Raw genomic sequence first — 13,268 nt, 5'->3', positions numbered from 1 at the left:
AAAGTTCATGAGGATGATCCCTGGTTTGGAGAGATTTTTTATGAGCAAAGGTTGGGACTCCACTCATTGGAATTTAGAAGAATGAGAAGTGATCTCATTGAAACGTATTGAGTTGGTAGGGTAAATGCTGAGAGGATGTTTCCCCTCATGGAAGAGTCTAGGACCAGAGGGCATAGTCTCAGAATTGAGGAGTGCCAATTTAAGACTGAGATGAGAAAGAATGTCTTCTCTGACTTTTGAGTCTTTGGAACCCCCAGCCACAGAAATGTTTGGGGGCAAAGTCCTTGTATTATTTAGGGCTGAGATAGATGGAGATTTAGATAGAGATATCGAGAGACTTGATGAGTAGGGGCATCAAAGGTTTTGGGAAAAGGGCTGGGAAGTGGATGTGAGGAGTGTTCAAATTGCCATGATCCTATTGAATGGTGGAGCAAGTTTGAGGAGCCAAATGGCCTTTTCCTGTTCCTATTTCTTATTGTCTAAGTGGTTCAGAAGGCAAATTAATGTTTTCATTTAGTAAGGGGAATGGAATATAAAAGTAGAGAAGTTTGTTCATTTGTACAGGGAGTACAGTGTACAGTTTTGGACCCATGACTTAAGAGAAGGTTCACTCAACTGATAACCACCACATCCCAGGCTATGTTATGGAACAAGGCTGGACATTAGAAGAATGAGGGGTGATCTTGTTGAAACATACAGGATCTTTAGGGGGCTTACTAAGGCGGATGGTAAAAAGATGTTTCCCCTCAAGAAGGAACGAGAACTAGGGGCACAGTTTCAAAATAAGAGGGGGACGGCTCTCATTTGAGATGCAAAGATCTTTATTTTTCCCTGAGGGTCATTGGTTTGCAGAATTGTCTTCCAAGGATTGCTGTGGAGTCAGGGCCATTGAATATTTTTAAGGCTGAGTTAAAGATTTTTGAGGGACAAGAAAGTGGGTGGAATGTGGAATTGAGGCTACATCGAATTAACTGTGACCTTATCAAATGGCACAGCAGGTTCAAGGGGCTGAATGGCCTCCTTCTGCTCCTAATATGTTTGTCCATGTGAGAATAATTGGGCTCATATGTGGAGGAGAGTGCATGACACAGCCATAAATTTGGGGATAGAAAGAGCAAAAACCATGCTGTCTAAATCTTCCTCTGGATGTGGTAAGCCACCCAAAGTTCCTATTGGCATGATCTTGTAGCAAATCCCAAGGAGCCTCTCTTTTGTGTGCAAAGTACCTTTTACATATATTTATGTAGAAATACAGTCATTTAAGGGTGGCCTCTTTCCCTGCCACAGAATTGCCCCAATGAAGGGTGATCAGGATGAACAAATGCCCAGATCTCTGAATTACAGAACCCACACAGCATTCTCCTTTTTAATATCCTTTGATTACTTATTTATGGTAACTGATCATTCCTAACGTGTCCTTCAGTCTTGTGAAAGAGTTTAACTTCACGTCTGTACAAGTAATTAATGGAAATTGTTTTGTCGTTTGTTTTGAAAATCCTTTAGGTTACTGATGGGGCCACAGTTGCTCTTGTCCCACGCCTCAGCAAGCACATTCACCATGAGAATCATGATTTTACTGCAGGAGAGAGTGAGTGAAGAACTGCATCTTTGTTCTCTGTTAACCATTAAACACTCTTGTGTTTCGATCTGGGGAGGGACAAAATACGTTTGAAGCGAAGTAATCAAATTTTAGGAACCCGACAGTTCCAATCCAATATTTTCCACAAGAATTGACAATGAAATTGGAATTCAAGGACCTTATACCAGAAGTCTTGAATACTGTATGAGTAGCTTCACCATAGTGATGCATTGAGATCACAAGGTAAACTAACTCGGATTACTAAGTGGGAAAGGAGCATGGTGGCCACTGCAGATGGCTGTAAAATTTTAAATAGTTTTGTTTAAGTAAATGTAAGTTCCACGTTCATCAAAACCTTTGCTAGTTTGCTTTTGACTCTTGGGGAGTGCCTTGTCTGAAATATATTTAGTCTTGTTTTTCTTTTCTGTTTTGCACATGTTTCTCTTCCTTCTCCTCCCTCCTCACGCCACTCCAGAGACACCGATGTTGGAAGATGCAGATGAAGGAGGGATCAAAGTCTGGCACCTGGTCAAAGCCAGTGAAGAACCTGAACTGCCCAAACACAGAAGGGGCAGCCTGCGGGAGCGGGAACGAGCCAAAGCCATTCCTGAGATCTACCTGACACGATTGCTTTCCATGAAGGTAGGAGCCAGCTTGCTTCAAAAAAAAGGCAAGAAGAAGGTTAAAGACAATGTTGACGTGGCCTGACCAGGTTTCTAATGGAAATAGTGGAATGTGGTTTATCTCTGCTGTTCTAATACTGGCTCACCCACTGCAGACATCTTTCATTTCATAGCAATCGCAGATCATAGAATCCTTACACTGTGGAAACAGGCCATTCGGCACAACAAGTCCATACCGCCCCTCCGAAGAGCATCCTGCCCAGACCCATTCTCCTACCCCTGCATTTCCCATGTCTAACCCACCTAGAAACTATGGGCAATTTAGCATGACCAATCCACCTAACCTGTCCACCTAACCTGTACATCTTTGGACTGTGGGAGGAAACCAGACCACCCGGAGGAAACCCATGCAGACCCAGGGAGAATGTGTGGAGTGTGCACAGACGGTCACCCGAGGGTGGAATCGAACCTGTGTCCCTGGTGCTGTGAGGCAGCAGTGCTAACCACTGAGCCACTGTGCTGCCATAAAGGCAGTTGTTGGATAAACTATACCAAACACAGTTGTCATTTTAAGAGAGACCATTTTGAGCCTCTTATCTTGCTGTACCTTTCAGGGCACGCTGCAGAAGTTTGTAGATGACCTCTTCCAGGTGATTCTCAGCACAAGTCGGCCTGTCCCTCTTGCCGTCAAGTATTTCTTTGACCTCCTGGATGAACAAGCAGTACACCATGGGATTACTGATACAGAAACTATTCACATCTGGAAAACAAACAGGTACTTGAGACTGCATAATCATCAGATTTAATTTGATTTGATTTGTATTGTTGTCACATATATTGAGACCATGAAACATCTTGTTTTGCATGCTCTATAGGCAATGCTGGATATGTTTACATCTGTCTGTGTGCACTTAATTTTATATCTGTCCTGACTTGCACGCGTATAATGTCTTGTAAGTATGCAAAGTGTCCCAAGGTTTATCAGAGGCACTGACTGGATAAAAAATTGACATCAAGCCAAATGTTTGATCAAAGAGGAAGGTTTGAAGCAGCATCTTAAAGGAAGAAAGGCAAAGAGATTTGCAGAGGGAATTTTCACACCTTTCTTGTAGTCTTTATATGTCTATACCTTTGATGTTTTTCTACTGGGTGAAGTCACTATTTCTGCTGATGGGTTGAATTTTGTTGAAAAGGTTATTAATGAGATTTAAAAAAAAACAAAAGTGAAAGGAAAAGGCTTGATTTTTGAAATATGGCTCAATCTCTCCATGGCATTTCTTGCAAGTTGAAAGCAATGACAGGTGATTGAAGTGTGTCATCTAGTGTGTCATTCCTGCTTCTAAAGTGTACACACCAAGGTTTAACTTGGCCTGGTTCTTTTGAAGCCATGACGCCTCTTGAAATATGGAGAAGCCTATATCAGCCACAAGATTAATTACAATTGGTGGAGGTGGGTTGAAGGTTCAGTTGGCGCTTGTACCATTTCCTTCCAAGTTAGAAGAGACCGAAATATAACGGCTGCCTTTTTTTCCTTCTTTTTCGTTTTACTTTCTTAATTGTGATAACTGATGTGTGATGGTTGCAATAAATGCAAATGGCTTGTTTTTTTTTATCAGTGCTCACTAGGACATGAGGTGCAGTCAGTCGCAGAAATGAACTAGTTAATCACTGCATTATGTTTTATCAGAGAATCCCTACAGTGCAGATCGAGGCTATTCGGCCCATTGAGTCTGCACCGATCCTACCGAGACAGTTCCGTTCCCCTACCCTATACCTGTAACCCTGCATTTCCCATGGCTAACCCACCTATGCTGCACAGCCCTGGATACTAGGGGCAATTTTGTATGACCAGTCCTCCTAACCTGCTCATCTTTGGACTGTTGGAGGAAACTGGAGCACCCAGAGGGAACCCATGTAGACACGGGGAGAACGTGCAAACTCCACACAGACAATCACCCGAGGGTGGGGTGTCCCTGGTGCTGTGAGGCAGCAATGCTAACCACTGAGCCACTGTGTCACCCTTGCAGTTTGTGTTCACTTTCATTTTACTTATTCTTTCATGGAATGTCGCTGTCGTGGCCAGGGAATGTTGTCCACTGCTATTTACCCTTGACCTGAGTGGCCTGCTGGGACATTCCAAAATGCAGTGAAGTGTCAGCCACATTACTGTGGGTCTGGCTGGGTAAGGATGGCAGGTTTCCCTCCCTTAAAAAAAAATCAGTGACCCAGGTGGGTTTTTACAACAATTGATGACTTTTTCATGTTCACCATTAGTGAGGATTGTTTTCAATTCCAGAACCAGCCTATAGGATTCAAACCTGTGTGACCACAGCATTAACTTGGACTTGTGAATGACTAGGCTGGCGATGTTCCCATGACATCACCATCTTCCCTGTGCAACCCCTTACCACCCACATCATGGAGAGTATCTTATCGTGGGAAACCCGATTTTACTGCAGTCCTGGTCAAACAATATACTCCACTCTAATGACCTTCAGACAGGAAACCTAACTAGACTGTGGCTTTAGTGGAACCTCTGCCCAGGTAGATGGGCTAAGCAGCCAAGATAGTGTCTCTAACTTTCTGCACTGTTTCTTTCAGTAACAACCTATGGCAACCATTATCATTTCCAGGTGCAGTCCTGAAGTTTGTTTTTTTTCACTCACTGTTTACAATTTGCCCATCTCTGCTCAATGCAAGCAAGAACTGCATCAAACTATTTAAGACAGATTTTACTATGTTCTGTATTCCATTTCTAATTAATAAAGCATTGGAGTGATATAATAACTTGAGATTTTCCTATTTTTTGCAAACAGTAGGCTAGATGTTTGGTACCATGATCAGTGATGCACTGAAGTTAAGTTGCTGTTGTGTGTCTGGACCCTGATGAAGTACAATGTATTTACAGACTCTGTAGTTTCCCAGGAAGTAGAAATCTTCAGTTGGCTGATTTAGTGGTGCTGGGGACATTTCACAATTATCTTATACGCTGACTTCAGTATCAGAGAGCTTTGAATAATTATGCTGTGTAATCTCTGGTGTAATTCTGAGAGTATCAGTATAATGCTATGTTTTAGCCCCATGACGTACATATACTGGGGGAGGCAATGGCCTAGTTGTATTATCACCGGACTCTTAATCCAGAAACCTAAGTAAATGTTCTGGGTTCCAGGTACAAATTGCACCATGGCAGATGGTGGAATTTGAACTCAATACAAATCTGGAATTAGGAGTCTAAGTGATGACCACAACGACAATTGCTGATTGTTGGAAAAACCCATCTCGTTCACTAAGGTCTTTTGGGAAGGAAACTGCCATCCTTACCTGGTCTGTGATTCCGGGCCCAACGCAATGTGGTTGACTCTTAATTGCCGGGAGGGCAGGTAGGGATAGGCAGTGAATACTGGCCTGGCCTCACCAGTGACACTGCTATCCCACGAATGAATGTTTTTTAAAAAAAAAAAAAAAAAAATCTCCACCCCACAACACACAAAACCCAGAGCGCACCACCCCCCCACCCCAACTCTGCCATGGCCAACTGCATGCCCAGCACAATGACCCTTCACCCAACCCAATCCAACTTCATTAGAAATGACCTCTCACACTCCTCTGACCTGACTGATCTACGGCCTCCCCATTCACCCACTCATTGAATCACTCCTCGACTCCTTAATCGTTCACCCCACACGTCAATCATTGACTCACTCATGCACTCACTCCACTAAAGCCATTGAGATCCTATCTGAGTGTGGCAAATTATGTTATCAAAAGGGGATGTGCCGCTTGTATTGCTCCTCTTTGCTATCTCCTCCTGTGCTGCTCCCTATCACCGGCACTACCTGTGGATGGCTGCCCTGAAACCTCATTGATGCAACCATGGATGGAAGTTCCAGCTGGAAAAATGGTTGGAGTGCCGGGATTTCCAGAGTCAGCGATGATTATCCCAATTCTCAGACTGGAAAATCTAAACCAATGAGTCCTTACAGCCACAAACCAGACCTCAATGCACACAAATCCACAACGTGACAATGTTGCTATATTAACCTTTCACTGTGTTAAATAACCAGTTGCAAATCAGACAGCTAGCCCTAACCAGAGATGTTCCACTGAGATTTCCTTCTCTTCTGCACCAAATGTTAATATTTAGCCTGGGCCCATAAGTTTTATCTGTATCTGTGTTTCACTTTGCTGCATATCTATTACTCTGTTTCCTTTCACTTCTCATCCTGTTAAGTGAACTATACGTTTGTATGTGTCTGTAGGTGCACAAAAATGCCAAGTGGTTAGGTGTCCTTATTTACATATGTATATACATATGATATGGACTACAGACTGTGCAGCTCCATTCCTTTCAATGAAAACAGAGCAAGTTGCTTAATTCCATTGGTTAACCATAGAAAATCATAGAATCCCTGCAGTGTGGAAACAGGCCCTTCGGCCCAACAAGTCCACACCGAACCTCAGAGCATTCCACCCAGATTCATCCCCCTATAACCCACCTCATTTACACCTCCCTGAACACTATGGGCAATTTAGCATGGCCAATCCACCTAACCGGCACATCTTTGGACTGTGGGAGGAAACTGGAGCACCCGGAGGAAACCCATGCAGACACAGGGAGAATGTGTAAACTCTACACAGACAGTCGCCCGAGGCTGGAATTGAACCCGGGTCCCTGGTGCTGTGAGGCAGCAGTGCTAACAACCGTGCCGCCTGTAGGAAACGTGGAAATCAAATCATACTGTCTTATTGTTATTGGTTCAGAGATAGATAAATATTGGTCAGTACATACTGGAAGAGGGATGGGCAAACATCCTTAGTCGTCTTCTAAGTAGTGTCATCTGGTGGAGAAGGAAAGAACTGTGATTGGCCAATTCAATATGATTAATTTATTTGAGTCAAAAATGTGACATTTGATTTGTTTTCAGTACAAAACAGATCTTGTGCAATATTTAGTTATATTGATAGGTTTATAAAATGTATCTGCTTGTACGCTTTAGATGGATCTAGAACCATGATGTGTTCTGTGCCCTGCCTGTTTCATGTGCTAACCTTTGGGCAGAGGAAGGATCATGGGATCAACAATCGATCTAGGAAGGATCATGGGATCAACAATCAGATCTAGAAAGTATCACAGACCTTTCACAATGTACTGCAACAAGCTGGCCTTTGTGGTGCATTTCCCCAGCAACAAAACACAGATGGAGTTTAATTTGGATAAATGTGAGGTGCTGCATTTTGGAAAGGCAAATTGGGGCAGGACTTCTATGTTTAATGGTAAGGTCCTGGGGAGTGTTGTGAACAAAGAGATCTTAGAATTTAGGTTCATAGGTCCTGAAAGTGGAGTCACAGACAGAATCGTGAAGAAGGTATTTGATATGCTTGTCTTTATTGGTCAGTGCATCGAGTGTAGAAGTTGGGAGGTCATGTTGCGGTTGTACAGGACATTGGTTTGGCTACTTGCAAAGTATTGCATGTTATTCTGGTCTCCCTCCTATAGGAAGGAAGTTGTGAAACTTGAGAGGGTTCAGAAAAGATTTATGAGGATTGTGCCAGGGTTGGAGGGCTTGAGCTGTAGGGAGAGGCTGAATAGGCTGGGGCTATTTTCCCTGGAGTGTCGAAGGCTGAGGCGTGACCTTACAGAGGTTTATAAAAGTATGAGGAGTATAGACAGGGTGGATAGTTGAGGTCTTTTCCCTGGGGTGGGGAAGTCCAAAACTAGAGGGCATAGATTTAAGGTGAGAGGGAAATGATTTAAAAGGGACTCCAGGGACAACTTTTCCATGCAAGGGTGGAGTATATATGAAAAGAGCTACCAGAGGAAGTGTTGAAGCCTCGATGATTACAACATTTAAAAGGCATCTGGCTGGGTACGTGAATAGGAAGAGTTTAAAGGGAAATGGGCCAAATGCTGGCAAATGGGACTAGATTAATGTAGGCTATTTGGTTGGCATGGACGAATTGGACCAAAGGGTCTGTTTCTGTGTTGTACATCTCAATGACTCGATGATATGTAAAATGAAGTTGTTTCCTCATAGTTTCAACATCATGATGCCAGGAATTGAAATCAGTTATGAGGAGAGGTTTGAGAGGCTTGGTTTATTTCCATTAATGCGGAGAAAGAAAAGAGGTACAGGAGAAAATTGATAGCATTCATGAGATATGGATGGAGGATATGAGTAAAAAGAAAGAATGTATGGTTCTCCAGCTCATTATAACACTAAGGTACCCCAAATGCTTCAGTGTCACTGAAATTTTCCCGTTACAAAGAGCTTTGCAACATTCAAATCGCACATAACCAGGCCCCACAAATAGCACCACGAGTTGAATTACTATTTAATCTGCTTGTAACTGTGTTGAATAAGGTAAAAATATTGGCTAAACCAGAAGGTTCTTCTCTCAAATGCCACGGAGTCTGTAGTGAGGTTAATATAAAGTAACATTCTTTGTTGCATGGAGAATGCAATTATTTGGTGGCTGTTGACGAAGATGGAAAATGAAGAAGATTGAGCAGTGACTGACCATTCATGAAAAGAATCCACTAAATGCAGTGATTATGAAACCAGGTGATGTTGCAATACTTTAAGTTTCTTTAACAATATATTGTGACCATAAATCATTCTTTTCCTGTGTCACAGTCAGAGACAGTTAGGCAATTTTGTCTGCCAGTGTAGGCACCTGGCTGGAGAAGGTGAGTGGTAGATCATAAAACATTCCAGAAATGAAACATATTCAGGATGTAAACATTCAAGTTAATGAAAATTGAATCAAAGAACAGCAGAACTAAAATTATTAAATTCTGCAAGAAGTGGAATTTAGAGCCATAACAGGGTTATTTGAGTTGTAATCTTTTTGTTTTTCATCTTTTTATTTTGTTTTTATTCCAGTCTGCCTCTTCGTTTCTGGATAAACATTATTAAAAATCCTCACTTCACCTTTGACGTTCAGGTGTCAGATAATGTGGATGCCATGCTATCGGTCATTGCACAGACCTTCATGGATTCCTGCACTATAGCAGAACATAAACTGGGCCGGGTAAGTCTGCCAATAGATGTTGAGGAAGAAAGGCTAGGAAGGAAAAGATGCCCATGAAAATACCCCGGCAACCACTTAAGCTAATAACAGGAAACATATTAAAAAGGGACATTGTAATTTCAGTGATGCCTTTGACAACCTCACATTTTTCCTCTAGGAATAGGTTCTTTATGTTTTGGACTACCCCTTCAGATGCTTCATCCTCCTTTAGAGGGAGATGAAGAGTTGTCATTTTCTCTGGGCTTTGGCTTCTTGCAATGAAGGATGCTGTAACCGGATGGCTTATTCTTCACATTCCTTAAGGGAACCGTTAGTTGACGACAAGGTATCTGAGGGGATTTGAGTGAACAAGAGAAATTTTCTGTAGCCAATTTTGTAGAGCCAATAAAAGAGTAACGCACCTGAGAAGAGAGAGGTCTGCATTTCTGTTTGAAACCTTATATTTGAGACAATGTGCTCAAACCGATGCTCAAATGACTGCATGTCCTTTCAAATGAGTACCAGGCTTCAACTCAAAGTGAGCTTCAAGCTGCAGCAGCTTGCTGTTAGTTTGCAGTGGAGTTTCATGTATTGGCTTGATGTTGTCACATTCTATTGACTCAACATTAAAAGATTCAACTTGTGTAATACGTCTAACACATGCAGTGCACTGTCCACCCAACCTTTTACTTTTAAAGCATTTGCTGAGATTCAACTAGTGCAGAATTTGTTGCTATGATGTGTCCTGTAGCTTTAGGTGTACCTGATGTGACCCTGCTGATTTTTCAATTCTAGGATTCTCCAATTAACAAACTGCTGTATGCTAGAGACATCCCTCGATACAAACAGATGGTGGAGAGGTAAGAATCTTGTTTTTCTCTCATTGCCCCAGGGATGGGGTCACCACATAAATGACAAAAATAAGAATTACCAATTTGTTGAACTAGAATGCATTGGTAGGGACGAACTTTGGTTACACGTTTTGCTGGCTGAACATTCAGATTTGAAGCCATTTCTTTGTCATGTCTTTCTTTGACCTTACCTTTTCTCAATACTTTTGGAATGAAGGTGAACTTTCAGTGAACAAAAACCAGGCTTCCAAGAGCTAGGAGTCCCTTTTTAAAAACAAGGCCTATTTCAGGCACAGTTGAGGACAATTTCTTTTTTCACAGAAGAATGAGAATCTTTGGATTTCTCTTGCTTAAGTGGTGTTGGAAGCAGAGCCTTTGAATATTTTTAAGGTAGATATTCTTGAGAAGCAAAGGGGTGAAAGATTATTGGGGGTAGATGGGAATGTGGTGTAACTAGATCATCTGCGATCTTATTGAACGATCGCGCGGTTTCAAAGGGCCATGTAGTGTTCTCATGCTCCTAATTCTTATGTTTGTTTGCAAATTTCACCCAATGTCGGTACAGAATATTCAGAGGGAACTATTCCACTACAACAGCGAACAACTTTCTAGTTGGTTAACCATGTAGCAAGGACATACTATTGTCAGGGAAAGGCTTGAACTGCTGATGGCTTGTCTTCTCTCCAAACAATGGGACCCCTGACAGTTGTTTTTAGCACTGCTTGCTCAAGCTAGGATGTTTCCTTCTCTGGTAAAGATTCTTCTTCCTCCTGACAGAAAAGAAGAGTGGATAAAATCAAGAAGTAATTCAGTTATACACCTGACCTAGTCCCTAAAACTGATCAAGGAAATTTGGCTGATTGGATGAAGAGTTGGCTGAGTGGTGGGAAGCAGAGGGTGAGGGGCAAGGAGTGGTTTTTGTAACTGTATCCAGTGGGGTTCTACACAGATCAGTCTTGGGGCCCTTACTATTTGTGGTGTATATAAATAGTTTAGACTTTAATGCAGGTGGGTTGATCAACACATTTATGGATGATAATGATCATGAAAACTGTGGTGTGGTAAATAGTGAGGCAGATACACTTAAGATATTCTTAGATTACAGGAATATATAGATGGGCTGATCAGTGCCAAATGGAATGCAATCCATATAAATGTGAGGTGATGTACTTGGGCAGGACAAACAATGCAAGAGTTTACATGATAAACCGTCACATTCTGGGAAGCATCAAGGATCAGAGGGAACTTGGTGTGCATGTCCACTGGCCCTTTAATTAGTGGAGTAGATAGATAAAGTTGTTAAGATGGCATATGGGATAGTGTAACAACAGGGAGATTGTACTGGAAATGTGTAAAAGGTTGGTTAGACCACAGCTAGAGAATTGTGTGCCATTCAGTGTTCCACATTATAGGAGGGTTGAGATTGCACTGTAGAGAGCACAGATGAGATTTACCAGGATGTTCCTAGGGCTGGAGATATTGTTATAAAGACAGATTGGATAGACTGGGATTGTTTTCCTTGAAACAGAGGAGATTGAGGGGGGACCTCATGATTGAGATGTATAAAATTATGAGAGGCATAGATTAGATACATAGGAAGGAACTTTTCCTCTCAGTGGAAAGATCAAAAACCAAGGGACATAGATTTAATGTAAGGGGCAGGAGGTTTAGAGGGGATGTGAGGAAAAACATTTTCACTTGGACGATGGTGGGAATCTGGAACTTACTGTCCATAAGAGTGGGTAGAGGCAGAAACCCACATAACATTTTAGAAGTATTTAGATGTGAACTTGCGATGCCAAGGCGTACAAGGCTTTGGGCCAAGTGCTGGGAAATGGGATTAGAGTAGTTAGGCAGTTGTTTTTGACTGGCACAGACGAAGGGATCTCTAGGATTCTAGACATGAATTTATTGCTGGAAGAAGGTGAAGATTTTCACTGGATTGGAGGATTTGGAATCATTTTGTAATAAAAATACTCTGAAGACTGCTGGAAATCTGAGATTATAACAGCAAACACTGGCCATACTGAGCACCTCCTGGCATCAGCCTTGGAGGGAGAAGCAATTAAGGCCTGAATATTGATAAAAGACCATAGACCTGAAGCTTTGACACTTTTTGTTTATGTCTGTCCACAGATGAAACCAGAACCTGCTGAGTATCCACAGCATTTTGTTTTTATTGTATAACTATAACTACCAAGGCCAACATTAAGTTAATCAAAGCATAATGTCCAATACTCTCCTTGTACAATGTACAACTAGCTTGGATGTCATTCACATTTCATTTGTTGAAATGTAACACTTTGCTGAATAAAATGCATGCTTTTCTAATTGTTTTCAAACTGTAAGCTTTGCATTTGACTTGTGTTCATAAGGCATGGTCTTGTATCCTAACACCCCTTTTAGGTTTGGACAGTGTGGTCTGAACTTGGATTTCTCATTCAGAAACATTACTCAGAGTTCCTGAGCCGGGATGTTTTTTGAATGTGTACTGGTCAACTGGGACAAGTGTAATTCAGGGCAGGATGTTGTTCTACTTGTTGTCTGCCCTTACTTTCCAATGTGACAAGATCCCTACAGCAATGAGAATGCGTGCTGATTGCATCTGCACCCACTCTTTCAGCTCCACCCCAACCTGAGAATTGTCGGGAAGACGTTCCCCACCAATTTTACCTTCTCTGCTGTCTGTAAGTGACATCTGGAAAAGTGTCAGCATGTAATGCTGGCTGCAGTGGAACTCATGCTGTTGATTTCATAATGTTGATAAATCTGTTTACAAATAATTTAAGAAAATCAGCTGGTAACTAGTGCACCATTCATTTGGAACCTTATCATTGATCTACATGACAGAATAAGCAATTGGAAGAATTGATACTTGCCATGACAGCGTTGACTTCCCAAGGAAAAGAGACCTGAAACTTTACAAAAATTCTAATGGCATTGTCTGGGATAACTGTCAATACAATTATCTCAATCCTTCAGGGCTTTACAAACTAATTATTATCCAGGAGCGAAAACAAAGCTGCTGGAAAAGCTCAGCAGGTCTGGCAGCATCTGTGAAGGCAAAAAACAGAGTTAACGTTTTGGGTCCGGTGACCCTTCCTCAGAACAGGAAGGGTCACTGGACCTGAAACGTTAACTCTTTGTTCCTTCACGATGCTGCCAGACCTGCTGAGCTTTTCCAGCAACTTTGTTTTTGTT

At 42.0% G+C, this 13,268-nt stretch overlaps 1 protein-coding gene across 2 annotated transcripts in view; it reads left to right on the top strand.

The window, feature by feature from the left end:
• Positions 1 to 13,268, top strand: part of plxnb1b (plexin b1b) — a 247,365-nt gene that overhangs the window by 228,345 nt on the left and 5,752 nt on the right. For both annotated transcript variants that reach the window (XM_048606323.1, XM_048606322.1), the window contains 5 exons: positions 1,504 to 1,588; positions 2,055 to 2,221; positions 2,817 to 2,977; positions 9,090 to 9,237; positions 10,012 to 10,076. In XM_048606323.1, the coding sequence (XP_048462280.1) occupies positions 1,504 to 1,588; positions 2,055 to 2,221; positions 2,817 to 2,977; positions 9,090 to 9,237; positions 10,012 to 10,076 (626 nt within the window). The remainder of the gene's footprint in view (positions 1 to 1,503; positions 1,589 to 2,054; positions 2,222 to 2,816; positions 2,978 to 9,089; positions 9,238 to 10,011; positions 10,077 to 13,268) is intronic.

This window comes from Rhincodon typus, chromosome 16 (genome assembly GCF_021869965.1).
Source record: "Rhincodon typus isolate 14 chromosome 16, sRhiTyp1.1, whole genome shotgun sequence".
Classification (NCBI taxonomy): domain Eukaryota; kingdom Metazoa; phylum Chordata; class Chondrichthyes; order Orectolobiformes; family Rhincodontidae; genus Rhincodon; species Rhincodon typus.
Note: the sequence above shows the minus strand (reverse complement) of the source record. Positions and strands in the feature narration are given on the sequence as shown.